Source organism: Leptonotus elevatus, chromosome 11 (assembly GCF_054856555.1).
Source record: "Leptonotus elevatus isolate MCC_2025b chromosome 11, RoL_Lele_1.0, whole genome shotgun sequence".
Classification (NCBI taxonomy): domain Eukaryota; kingdom Metazoa; phylum Chordata; class Actinopteri; order Syngnathiformes; family Syngnathidae; genus Leptonotus; species Leptonotus elevatus.
The window spans coordinates 17,988,713-17,999,964 of NC_141249.1; the positions used below are offsets into that span (position 1 = coordinate 17,988,713).

The following is an 11,252-nucleotide window of genomic DNA, read 5'->3' on the forward strand; positions in this document are numbered from 1 at the left end:
TTTGGGTTTTTAGAAAACTACCCAATTTTGCATAGCTTGGGTCATTTTATAAAAACAGCCCAAAATTAGTCAAATTGACCCAACTTTGTACAAAATAACCCCCCCAAAAAAATGAGTCAAATTGACCCAATAGTGGAATGGTCCAGTTTTGACATGAATTGGGTTATATTTGACCCACTTTCTATTGCCATGCACCAAAGATGAATGTTTTCTTTTCTTTTCTATTGTATTCTATTCTATTCTGGTTTTAATCATTTTAATGATTGATTATTTTTGATGATTTTATTATGAATTTTGCAATGTCTGAATGATATTTTGTTTCTCTTTCTGTAATAAATTTAAATAAATTTATGTAAGACTCTTTAAATTGTCTTGTACATAAACTTGCCTTGCCTTGCTGATGAAGCTGAATCCATTGTTTGTGCATCCAAATGAAAAAATCGTTCAAGAAAATGTCATTATCCAAATAATTCTGTATACATTTTCTCCTGCTGTTTTTATGGTGTGTTTGTGTGACCTTGCACTGGTTGCTTTTATTGTGGAGCTCTAAGCGGAAGTAGAGCGCGGTTGTAACACGGCTGCAGAGTGACAAAGAAAAGAAAAAAAGAAGCCCGTGCGCTCACACCTCTCATGCGCACAAGGAATAAAGGCGCGCTCCACGCACGAGGAGAATCTTCCCGCGCTCCTGCGTCCACGAGGTGCCCGCAGGACGCACGCCTCTTTTTTCCTCCCCTTTCTTCTGACAAAAACTTCTCCAAAGTCCTCAAACAAACAATGGCCCGTTCCTCCACCCGCGCGTCTCCGCTGCAGTTTTTTGGGCATCTCATTCAAGCGCGCGGTTGAACTTGGCAAGTGCGACGAAGGTGAGGCGGGTGGGGGTGGGGGCGGGTGGGGAAGGGGGGTGAGGATGCTGCGGGAGCCCCGCTAACCATGGGCGTGTTGGAGTCCAACTCCAGCGGTAACTTGACCCCGGCGGTGTCCGGCGGCGCGCTGCCGCTGCCGGGCTACCTGGCGCTGCTCCTGTCGGTGCTGATGGTGACGCTGGTGGCGACGGTGGTGGCGGGAAACGCGCTGGTCATCCTGGCGTTCGTCGTGGACAAAACCCTGAGAACTCAGAGCAACTACTTCTTCCTCAACCTGGCCATATCTGATTTCCTCGTGGGTGAGTTGCCTCTTTGTGTCTAGCCTTCTTTTTGGACATAAATCCCCCCCGCTCCGTCCTTCTTTTGTTCCTCCCTGCAATTATCTCCCAATCACTCAGTATGGAGTGGATCATTTCTCTACAAACCAGCTTAAAATAAATCCCATTTTATGATTTTTTTTTGGGTGGGGGGGGGGGGTGGTTCTTCCCCACACCTTCTTTGTGCTGCAGCACAGGGTAAATTACCCGCCACACCACCACCACCTCTCCCCCTCCCCAATCAAACCACTGCAGGGAATCTGATTGCATTCCCAAAACGTCGCTCGTCCCCCCCCCCCCCCCCCTTTCGTGAGCAAAGTGACACGGCGGCCCTCCCCGTCATCATGATGTGCATGACGGTGTGCCCCCAGGTGCCTTCTGCATCCCGGTCTACATCCCGTACAACCTGACGGGCAGGTGGATGCTGGGCAAGGGTCTGTGCAAGGTGTGGCTGGTCATGGACTACCTGCTCTGCACCGCCTCCGTCTTCAATATCGTGCTCATCAGCTACGACCGCTTCCTGTCTGTTACCAGAGCTGTGAGTACCACCCAAAAAATATATATATGTGCAAATATATATATATATATATATATTAGGGCTTTTGATGGTAAGCTCAGTTTTGCAATTTTGGAGATGGGGCGCACTGCGTGACACCGAAAGATGTTTGAGCATCTCTGAACAAGTCAGCAAAGCTTGACCTTCCCAAAAAAAAAAAAACGAACAAGGGTATGAATGGTCTTTTGTCAATATGTGCCATGTGATTGGTCGGCAACCAATCCAGGGTGTACGCTTCTTTTATTTCCTGTCACTAGAGGTTCGAGTATCACTGCGCATGCATTGGGGGGGGGGGGGGGGGGGATTTTGTTGGTGAGGCTCAGTTTTGGAGGTGGAGGTGGACTGCGTCACACCGAGAGCTGTTTTTTATGGTTTTAATGTTTACAATTAAGAATGACAGCAATGAATGAAACAGCACATTGGTGTAGTGGAGAGCATTTCTGCCTCGTAGTTCTGGGTTCAGACCTCGGCTTTGTCCTAGCCAGTAAAATTTTCTGCAGGTACTCCAGCTTTCTACCACACACACAAATAACGAGCATTTAAATGAATCCATAAGTGTGAGTGTGATTGAGTGGCTGTTTCTCCCAAGTTTTTTTTTTTTAAAGATCTGCTGGATCGACTCCAGCTCATTTGTGAGTCTGATGAGGACAAGCGCAGAAGAAAATGGATGGCTTGATGTTCATTGCTTGTTTGTTGATATCACGCGTCCTCGTCACGGTACCTACGGGTACCAGTTAGCCCCAAGGACCGCATAAGTAGCTCGCGGGCCTGTTCCAAAAAATAGCTCATCATTGATCGAGTATTGTGATTTTCTTGGAATGTTGTAAAGGGATTGTTTAAAAAAAGGAAAACAAAGGAAAGATTTCTAGTAATCTAATAACTACAGCTTTTGATTATTGTCGATTATTCAATCGATTACTTGGGTAAACACTTCGCCCCCCGTTTCTAGGCAGAAATTATTGTCAATCAGTTTTTGTGATCGACTTAGATGAGTTGGCTGATTTTCCCCCAGCCTATAATAATAACACACCATAAATGAATGCTGTCAAGCAGTTCATTTGAAGACACCAATTAACTTCCTGAGTCAATTTGACCTGTCATACCAAATGCCTGACTCGAAAAAACTAAATTGAAATATGAACTTCATTATTCTCCCTTTTGTGAATAATTATAGTTGTTTATTGAGTTGCTAAACTTACTACTTTAAAAAAAAAACAATGTAATGGGACAATTTGACTTGCTACATAACAGACAACAAAATGTGCGTAATTAGTCGCGATTAGTCACATTTTTCTACTTTTTGTATGACACTTGTAACACGTATTTCCCTAAGTACAATTTTGGAATGATTATAAAATCATTTAATAGAAAGAATATTAACTGTTCTAATTGGCTAATCGGCTAAAAGAGCATTCGTTGAATATAGCACATAGCAGCGACGATATGCTATTTATTGTGTATAGGTTAACTGATTATTGTGTTATTCAAACAATATACTTTATGTATTTTAAATAAATACTCTCATTATTATAAATTTAGAGTAATTATACTTTATTAATACTAAATACATCAACCATAGGATTACGCATTTCAAATAAATTGGCTTTATTAGACTAAATAATATGTGTCATATAAGGTTTATTTGGTAGGTTTGTGTTAAAATTGTCTTTAAAAAAAATGGGAATGGGAATTTGTCATGTACAAAAAAATTGCATAAAACTTAAGTGAGGCTTGAAACATTTCTGTGAGTGTTCATCTCCTGGAAACAATCAACAACAAACAAACAAAACAAGAATCAAAACTGACTCCAACGAGCATTAAGCACATAAAACTGAAAGTCAAACTCTCTACAGCCAGTGTTTTTCCGTCTTTGTGCCAGTGACTCATTCAAGTTTGACTGCGTTCGTGAGCAAAGGTTATAGGTCGTCACAGGAAAAAAATTTAACTGTGTTAACTGAGCTTCTTTTTTTTTCACTGTTTTTTAATGCAATTGGACGCTTGAACTCTCTGCGAGGTGTCGTAAAGCGCCGCCTCTTTTGTACTTTGTGAAGTGTGAAAGGCTTCTTGTCTGGTCGGGAGGTCGGTGTGAGTTATCAATAGCAAAAAAATTAACTTTATTGATCGGTTTTTGGTGAGACGTTGAGGCATTTGCCTCATGGTTAGTCCATGAGGGAGGACTTTGGACAACATTACAGTGTGACAATTAGCGCCCGACCGATGTGGATTTTCTGAGGCCAATGTCAATCCCGATATTTGGCAAAATAAAATTTCGGTAACCGAATAACCGTCCGATTATTTGCTGTTGTTCCTTTTGCTTACTACAATAAAGATATGAATTACACACAGGAAAGTTGACAGTTTTTACAAAAGTTCGTCATTTAGTATTTATATAAAACAGAGGGAAAAAAATCAGCCCCCAATTTTTTTTTGACGTTTTTTGGGGTGGGGGGGGGGGGGCATTGTATTATGTTGTAAAGTGTAAAAAAAAGAAATCTGCAAATAATCAGCCGATTTTTACTGATTTTAAAATAGCTCATATCTATCAGCCGATTTAGTCACGTCGACAGTCGTCTGCCAACGATCTCCCGCACTCGAATGCATTGCACAAACATGCACACTCAGCCATGTGTATGAATGAACACAGTTCAATAGAGGGCTCCTTCCATTGATCTTCCTCTCGGAGGTCAGCACGACGGGGGGAAGCATCACTTCCTAGAGCTCGGCCGGAGCATGTTGTAGAAAAAAAAAATGGAGGGAAAAAAAAAATCCAAGCCTCAGGTTGGGAATTACATGAAAGGTGTCCAACTTTAGAGAAATTCAATAATAAATGTCTTGAGGAGAGCTTCAAAGAGAATTTTTCAAACAAATTACTGGCCATTTCATGTTCATTTTAGCACTGCTCCCTCCTATTGGCCAACATTAGGCATTCATTATGCATTTGAACACCCACCAAGCCCCCCCGAACGTCAAGTGTACGTGCGCGAGAAAGGCACAAGACCGTCTGTTATGTAACCTTGAGTTCATTTGGAAAAAAAGGTTGACAGCCGGAGAATACCAAGCAGCATTTATCGAGTTGATTTACGGATGCATATTTGTAATATTTTAGGGGGATTTTAATATTCTGTTCGGGTGCAAGCTGCTCCCTTTGACAGCAAGTTGACCTACATTTTCGTTATTTTTAGTCGCTTTTTGAAAATCTTGTTTTTTTTTTTTAAAGTGGTGCTGGATTTGTCCGAATGAGAAATGAACATGTTCACTTGTCAGAGTGGCATCGCTGTCAAACTATATACTGCATATTTTTTTCATTTCAAATTAATATTTAGATATGAATTACTTTTATTTGACATTATTATGATTTTGGAAGCCATTTACAAAACAGCTATTCCTTTGAAATCAGATTTGAATGAATAAAAAAAATAATAGTTCATTTTCCACATGCATGAATCGACACCACTGTTTTCAGACCGATGCCAACTCTTAAATAGTCGCAGATACCGATACCAAGCGCCAATACCATTAGTACTTTTGTTACATAAAATTTCCCCCAAAAATAATGACAGATCATTTTAAAGAAAGACACGTATATATATGTCAATATACTGAAGCATTTTCCTTAAAATTGCATGATTTTGTTGTTGTTGCAATTTTCGCTTGAAATGAGTCCGCATATCGACCTGATACCGACAACTGGTACCTGTGCTCGCCCATCCCTACATACTGGCCAGATTGCTCTCTTATCACCTGCTTTTATGAAGGCAACTGTTTGATTTGAGAGTATTATTTACAGACACTGATTATTTCCATTAACATGATTCAGGAAAGAAAATTATTTTGAAATCTGAACAAACCAGAAGTCAAAACCAGATTTTCCATTTTAGATTGCCTGCAACTTTAGAGGTTGTTGTTGTGGTAGCTTCTTCGGTCAATCAATCAAACGTTTATAGCTATCTTTATACAACAACTTGCATACTTATAAATAAAAGCTGCATGCATTGCTCCACAAAACCAATGATAACAGACACAAACACATAAAAAACACCCACCCACCCGCAATGTGTGCGCCCCTGGGACACGCACCACCCGTGCGTAAAAGTAGCTGCCGTTTAAAAATACCATTAAAAATATTTTATGGCTGCTTAGACGTGGTTGAGCAGAGAGTGGAGGAAAAAAAAAGCGCCATGATGGAGAGCCGTCGGCAGACCGACGGAAGGGGTCAGCACCTCAAGGACAAAAGACTGAAACGTACTTACAGGAAACCCTGGAGCCGAGATTCGAACCCAGAATCCCTGACTGCGAGGCATACTTGCTAACCGCTCGTGCACTTTGTTGCCTGATTTTTATTTATTTATTTTACATGTGGCGACATTGACAAGGCTCTGAACGGCGTCATTTTGGCCGAGTGGAGATGAAGTGAAGGTGGAGCCACGCCAAAATGGCGACGACCATGATGATGATAGTGACGATGATGATGATGATGATGAATGTACTATGTGTGCAGATGTTTTCTTAGACTCGCTCCCGTCACCCACACCCCATCCTAATAGATACTAGAGACCCCAAGTTAATGGTTATTGAATTGTACTTGCAAGTTCCTGCGTTTGTGAAAGCACCCTGAATGCACCGGGTTGCTTGCGTAGTTAGCATGTGACATGTATGTGATTCTGCCCTCCTTGAGCATATTTTAACACGTTTTATGACACTCCAGTGGGAATAGAGCGTTCATAAAACACAACAAAAATAATTACATACAGAGTTTATTTAAATACAACACGTGTAATGCTTTGTTTTAGAAACACAGCTAGTGCTAATGCTAGCAGTCCATGACTTGCGAATAGAAAGTTAGCATCAAGTTCCTGAAGTAATATTCTTTCAAATAACAAATATTCACACACAAACACTATAGAAAAAAACATACACACCGGTAAAATAGAAATACTCAAAGGTATATATACTTCTTAAACTGTGAAAAAGCTCAATTGCAACCAAGTGTACGAGCACACTGCCCCATTAGAGGCCAAGGTGCACACAACACTTTTAATGAATTTTATTTTAGTTTTAGTTTCTGATTGTTAGTTATATTTAAAGTTGAGCTTGGATACTTGAGTAACTGCAATGTTTTAAAATCGGAATAATCATGCATATTGTTAAAGGCAATTTCAGTATAAAAACAATTTTATTTTTTTGTCATATAGTCACCCAGCCCTACTCCTTTCCCCATTGTCTGCGTTGACACAAAAGCATCATGAGTGGCTTTTTATTTACGCCATCACTCTGTCAGCGAGGCAGCACTCGGGGCTCATTTAAACGCGCGCCGCTCCGGGTCTGTTTGTCTGCTTGGTGATTGAAATGTAATTCATCGCTCGTGATGGAAAGTACTTTCTTTCTTTTTTAGGTTCAGTGGTTCTTTGGTTTGGTCGAATTATTATTATTTTTTTCTGCTTTGTGACGAGAACCTAAACTTGACTTCCGACTAATTATAAGCAGCCAAACACAAAAGTACAAAATGAAAACACTTGCAAGGAATGTGGAACAGACGTGGAAAATGTGATGTCACACACTAGGCCACGCCCCATTTAGAGGTGCACTTATTAAAAATAACTACATATTTTTTCACTTGGGAAAGTCAGCTTAGCTTAATGCTAATAAACTACACAAAACGCCCGACGGGCTAAAGAAACATGTCATGTCATAGTGTTATAACGGGAAAAATAAGAGTTGGGTTTGTGTCGCTGAAAGTAAGCTCGTGCCTGTTTTCCGTCTCAGGTGAAATACAGAGCGCAGCGCAACATGACCCGCCAGGCTGTTCTCAAGATGGTGGCGGTGTGGGCGCTGGCCTTCCTCCTCTACGGTCCCGCCATCATCTTCTGGGAGGCGGCGGTGGGCCACAGCGTGGTACCGGCGCACGAGTGCTACGCCGAGTTCTACTTCACCTGGTACTTCCTGCTGTGCGCCTCCACCTTCGAGTTCTTCACCCCCTTCGTGTCGGTGGCCTTCTTCAACCTCAGCATCTACCTAAACATCCACCGGCGCAACAAGAACTTAGGCGCCGGCCTCGACGAGACGCCGCCACCCCGGCGGGTGAAGAAGCAGCGGGACGGCGCGGCGTGGTCCGTGTTCTTCGTCAAGACGCGCAAGGTTACTTCGCTATCCTTCGTGTTCCGAATTTTTTGATTTTGATGTTTGAATGTGCTCAAAAACACATGATAATCATTATTATTATTATTATGAAGGTGTCGTGCAGCGAGCCAACCGCCATCTCAGCCGTCATCGAGGACGACGACGGGCTCTTGCCGTCGTCCTGCGTCAACCTCGACGCCAATCAGATCCTGGCGCACCGGGAGAAGTGCTCGCCCGTCGGGAGGAACTCCCGGCCGTTCCACCCCTCGCCGGCGGCGTCGGCACCGGGTCGCAGGGCGCCGGGATCCCGCCTTTCCCGAGACATCAAGGTGGCCAAGTCGCTGGCTGTCATCGTGTGCATTTTCGGCATCTGCTGGGCGCCTTACACGCTGCTGATGATCATCCGCGCCGCCTGCAGTGGCACGTGCGTGGCCACCTACTGGTACGACATCACGTTCTGGCTCCTGTGGCTCAACTCGGCCATCAACCCGTTCCTGTACCCGCTGTGCCACAGCAGCTTTCGAAGGGCTTTCTCCAAGATCCTGTGTCCCAAGAGACAATCGGTTCAGCCTCAGGTGGTGGAGGCGCAGTCTTGTTAGAGCAAAACACTTGAACCAATGCAAAAACTGCCAAACTGTGTAAAAAAACACACACACAAAAAAAAAAAACTCCACTTCCTTGTTCTTCCATCCCAAAAGTCCAAAATAAGAAAAGAAAAAAAAAAGTCTGTGAGGATGCTCAAAGCACATAAAGATAGAATCACAAGGGCGAAGACCTCCGCCAAGGCCGGACAATCGGAAAAACAATGTGTTGCCCCCAAAAGAAAACTCACTTGTTTGTTTAACTGTACAGATGGACCCGCATTCGGGTCTACAGACTACAGTGGAACCTCTAAAACTGAACACAATTTCTTGGATCGTAATCTATAGTCGTACGTAATTTTTTAAAAATATTTGTATAACTTTTATTCATTTTTTACCCCCATAGAAAAGATAGGAAATACTTTACTAGTAATCTGTTCTAGGGTCAAGTGGTTGCCATCAATTCCAATATATTTTGGGCAGAGAAAAGCATTGGCGTCATTAAATAGGGTTTTATTAGAATTGTTTGTATTTATTGTATTTAATTATTTATTACCAAATCTTATACCAATTCAGTCGAGTACAATACCTAGTTCAATACTTCCAGATATTTAACCAAAGAAAAATCAATATACGAAATATATTGACTATTGCATGCTGATACCACAAATGCTATGCTATTTCAATAGATGTTTTTTTTTGCAATAAAAATTTTAGAACACATTTTAATCACCTCGCAAAAAGACCTAACCCTAGTTTAACCTTTGTTTGAAACCCTAATTTAAAACCTTAACCCTCATGGAAGAAAAGCACCTCCAGAAAATGCTTGAATTTTCTTCCCGAGTTGTTTAGATAAACCTTAAAGGGGACAAATGATGCCTATTCTCCGAAAAATGTGTCTATGAGGGAGTCAAATTGTGATGTGATGTTGGAGCTAATTTACATAAAGCACTGAGCTCCCCGACCATCACTTAGCAGCTAGGCTGGGGGAAGATCCGCCATTTTCAAGCCACGGTTGACTATGCGGAAGTACTATCATGTCAAAACCAAAAGCTAAGCAGAGCTGCAGCAATCCATGCTTTATTGGTTTTATTTTGTATTTACTATTTTGGGACTCAGTGCCACCTAAGCTGTGGAGGGGGGCGGGGTCAGCAGTGGCTCATTTGCATGAGATGGGACTGCTCCCTTAAAACTGGCAGCAAGGCAAAAAAAAAATATTATTATTATTTTTTAATCTTTTGGGTATTTTGACGAAAACACGTCACATGAAAGTTGTTAAGATACTTTGGAAACATTTTCAATTGTGAAAAAAATGCATTATATGTCTCCTATCAGCAAAATATCAAAATATGGTGGGTAAAAAAAATTGCACTTTGATCCTTTACCTTTATTCTTCCTTCATAAAGTTCAAGAAAAATCAACACAATATAACCACCTTGGCGGAGGTAGCAGCTTGGGACTCTTATGGCACCTTAAAAAAGAAAAAGAAAAAAAAGAAATACCACAAAAAAGAAGATACAATCGCTCCAAAATGAAAAGCACAGATTCTCTGTGAGATGTACATGTCCACGTGGAAATGCATGCGAACGTTCACAGACAATCTCTGCAGTGACGCGCTTTAAGCCTTCCAGCCACTGTGTGTATGTGTGTGTGTGTGTGTGTGTGTGTGTCCTTTTTGTGCGCTGATGATGACAATAATTCATCCCGAGATGTTTTATGATACCTTTTAATATCGGCCCCTACGACAAAATGTCCTTTCACAAGCAGCGGGGGCCATTAGGAGAACGCCGGGTCTTTACGTTTTGAAAAGATAGCAAATCCGAGCCTGTCATCTCGCAGCAATATGGTGAAAAATGGGGAGTCTTTAACATTGAGAACACCTGAAAGAAAGTAAATAGCTCAATACTGAATGTCATTTTTGTTTTTTATATCATCTGATGTGAAAAGTTGGCTTAATAGGTGAAACCTGCCAACTCTAAAAATCTGCACTTGTCGTCCTGCAGTTGACGCTCCTAAATGTACAGCACAATAAGTGGTTTTGTACAAAAATATCTATGCCAACTCTGTGCTAAATAGTTGTGTGTTCTTTCGATGCAGTATTTACTACGATTCAAAGACTGATTTGTACCCTCCCAAAAAAAAAATAGCACTTGACAACTTTGTAACTTGGCGATGAATGTGTGTCGGTGTGAGTAGCCAAAGAAAAAAAATTTAAATAAAGACTGACTATAAGAATGGAAGCTTTCAATGAGTACTTTTTCTTTCGCGTCGTTATTTACATTAACTAGAGAGCTCGCATTAGTTAGCTTAGATTAGCATTGACCTAAAGTCCAAATTTCCTTTTGAGTCCGCCCACAAAATAAATGTTTTGGGGGGAAAAAAACTTTTCAAAGAGTATATTTGGTGTTAACAGACATGACAAATAACTATATGTAATTTATATTCCATTCAGAAGGCTAGCTAGCTTAGCTTAATATTAAGCTAAACTCCTAGTTTCTTATTGAATTGCTCCCCCCCCCTAAAATGTTTTTGTCAAAAAAGGTTTAAAATTGTACACAAAAACATTTGAAAGAATAACATTTGGGTTCCCTTGATTATTTATGTCCATAAAAGCGTTTGCGAGAACCGTGACATTCAGCAGGCTTGCTAGCTTATCTATGTTAGCTTATTTTAGCATTAAGGTAAATTCAAAATAACATGAAACATTTGTTAGTAATGAAGAACAAAAGCACAAACAAGGCAAATTAGTTAGCAAAAATATTCATTTACAATAAATAATTTTTTTTTTTTTTTTTTAAATCTAAATGTGTGTTTATTT

The 11,252-nt window shown here is 41.1% G+C and overlaps 1 protein-coding gene across 1 annotated transcript; it reads left to right on the forward strand.

Moving 5' to 3' along the window:
• Positions 1–907: 907 nt before the first annotated feature.
• On the forward strand, positions 908–10,739 carry LOC147166290 (histamine H3 receptor). The gene is made up of 4 exons (XM_086090283.1): positions 908–1,162; positions 1,552–1,718; positions 7,500–7,871; positions 7,967–10,739. Exons 1-4 carry the CDS (start codon positions 931–933, stop codon positions 8,450–8,452), a joined length of 1,257 nt encoding a protein of 418 aa, XP_085946409.1. The 5' UTR covers positions 908–930; the 3' UTR covers positions 8,453–10,739.
• Positions 10,740–11,252: the final 513 nt, after the last annotated feature.

What these genes read in the sequence shown, in the direction of transcription:
- LOC147166290 (XM_086090283.1), top strand. Translation starts at nt 931, where the DNA reads ATGGGCGTGTTGGAGTCCAACTCCAGCGGTAACTTGACCCCGGCGGTG. An exon ending in CATATCTGATTTCCTCGTGG is followed by an intron (nt 1,163 to 1,551) that starts GTGAGTTGCCTC and finishes GTGTGCCCCCAG; the next exon opens with GTGCCTTCTGCATCCCGGTC. An exon ending in TCTTCGTCAAGACGCGCAAG is followed by an intron (nt 7,872 to 7,966) that starts GTTACTTCGCTA and finishes ATTATTATGAAG; the next exon opens with GTGTCGTGCAGCGAGCCAAC.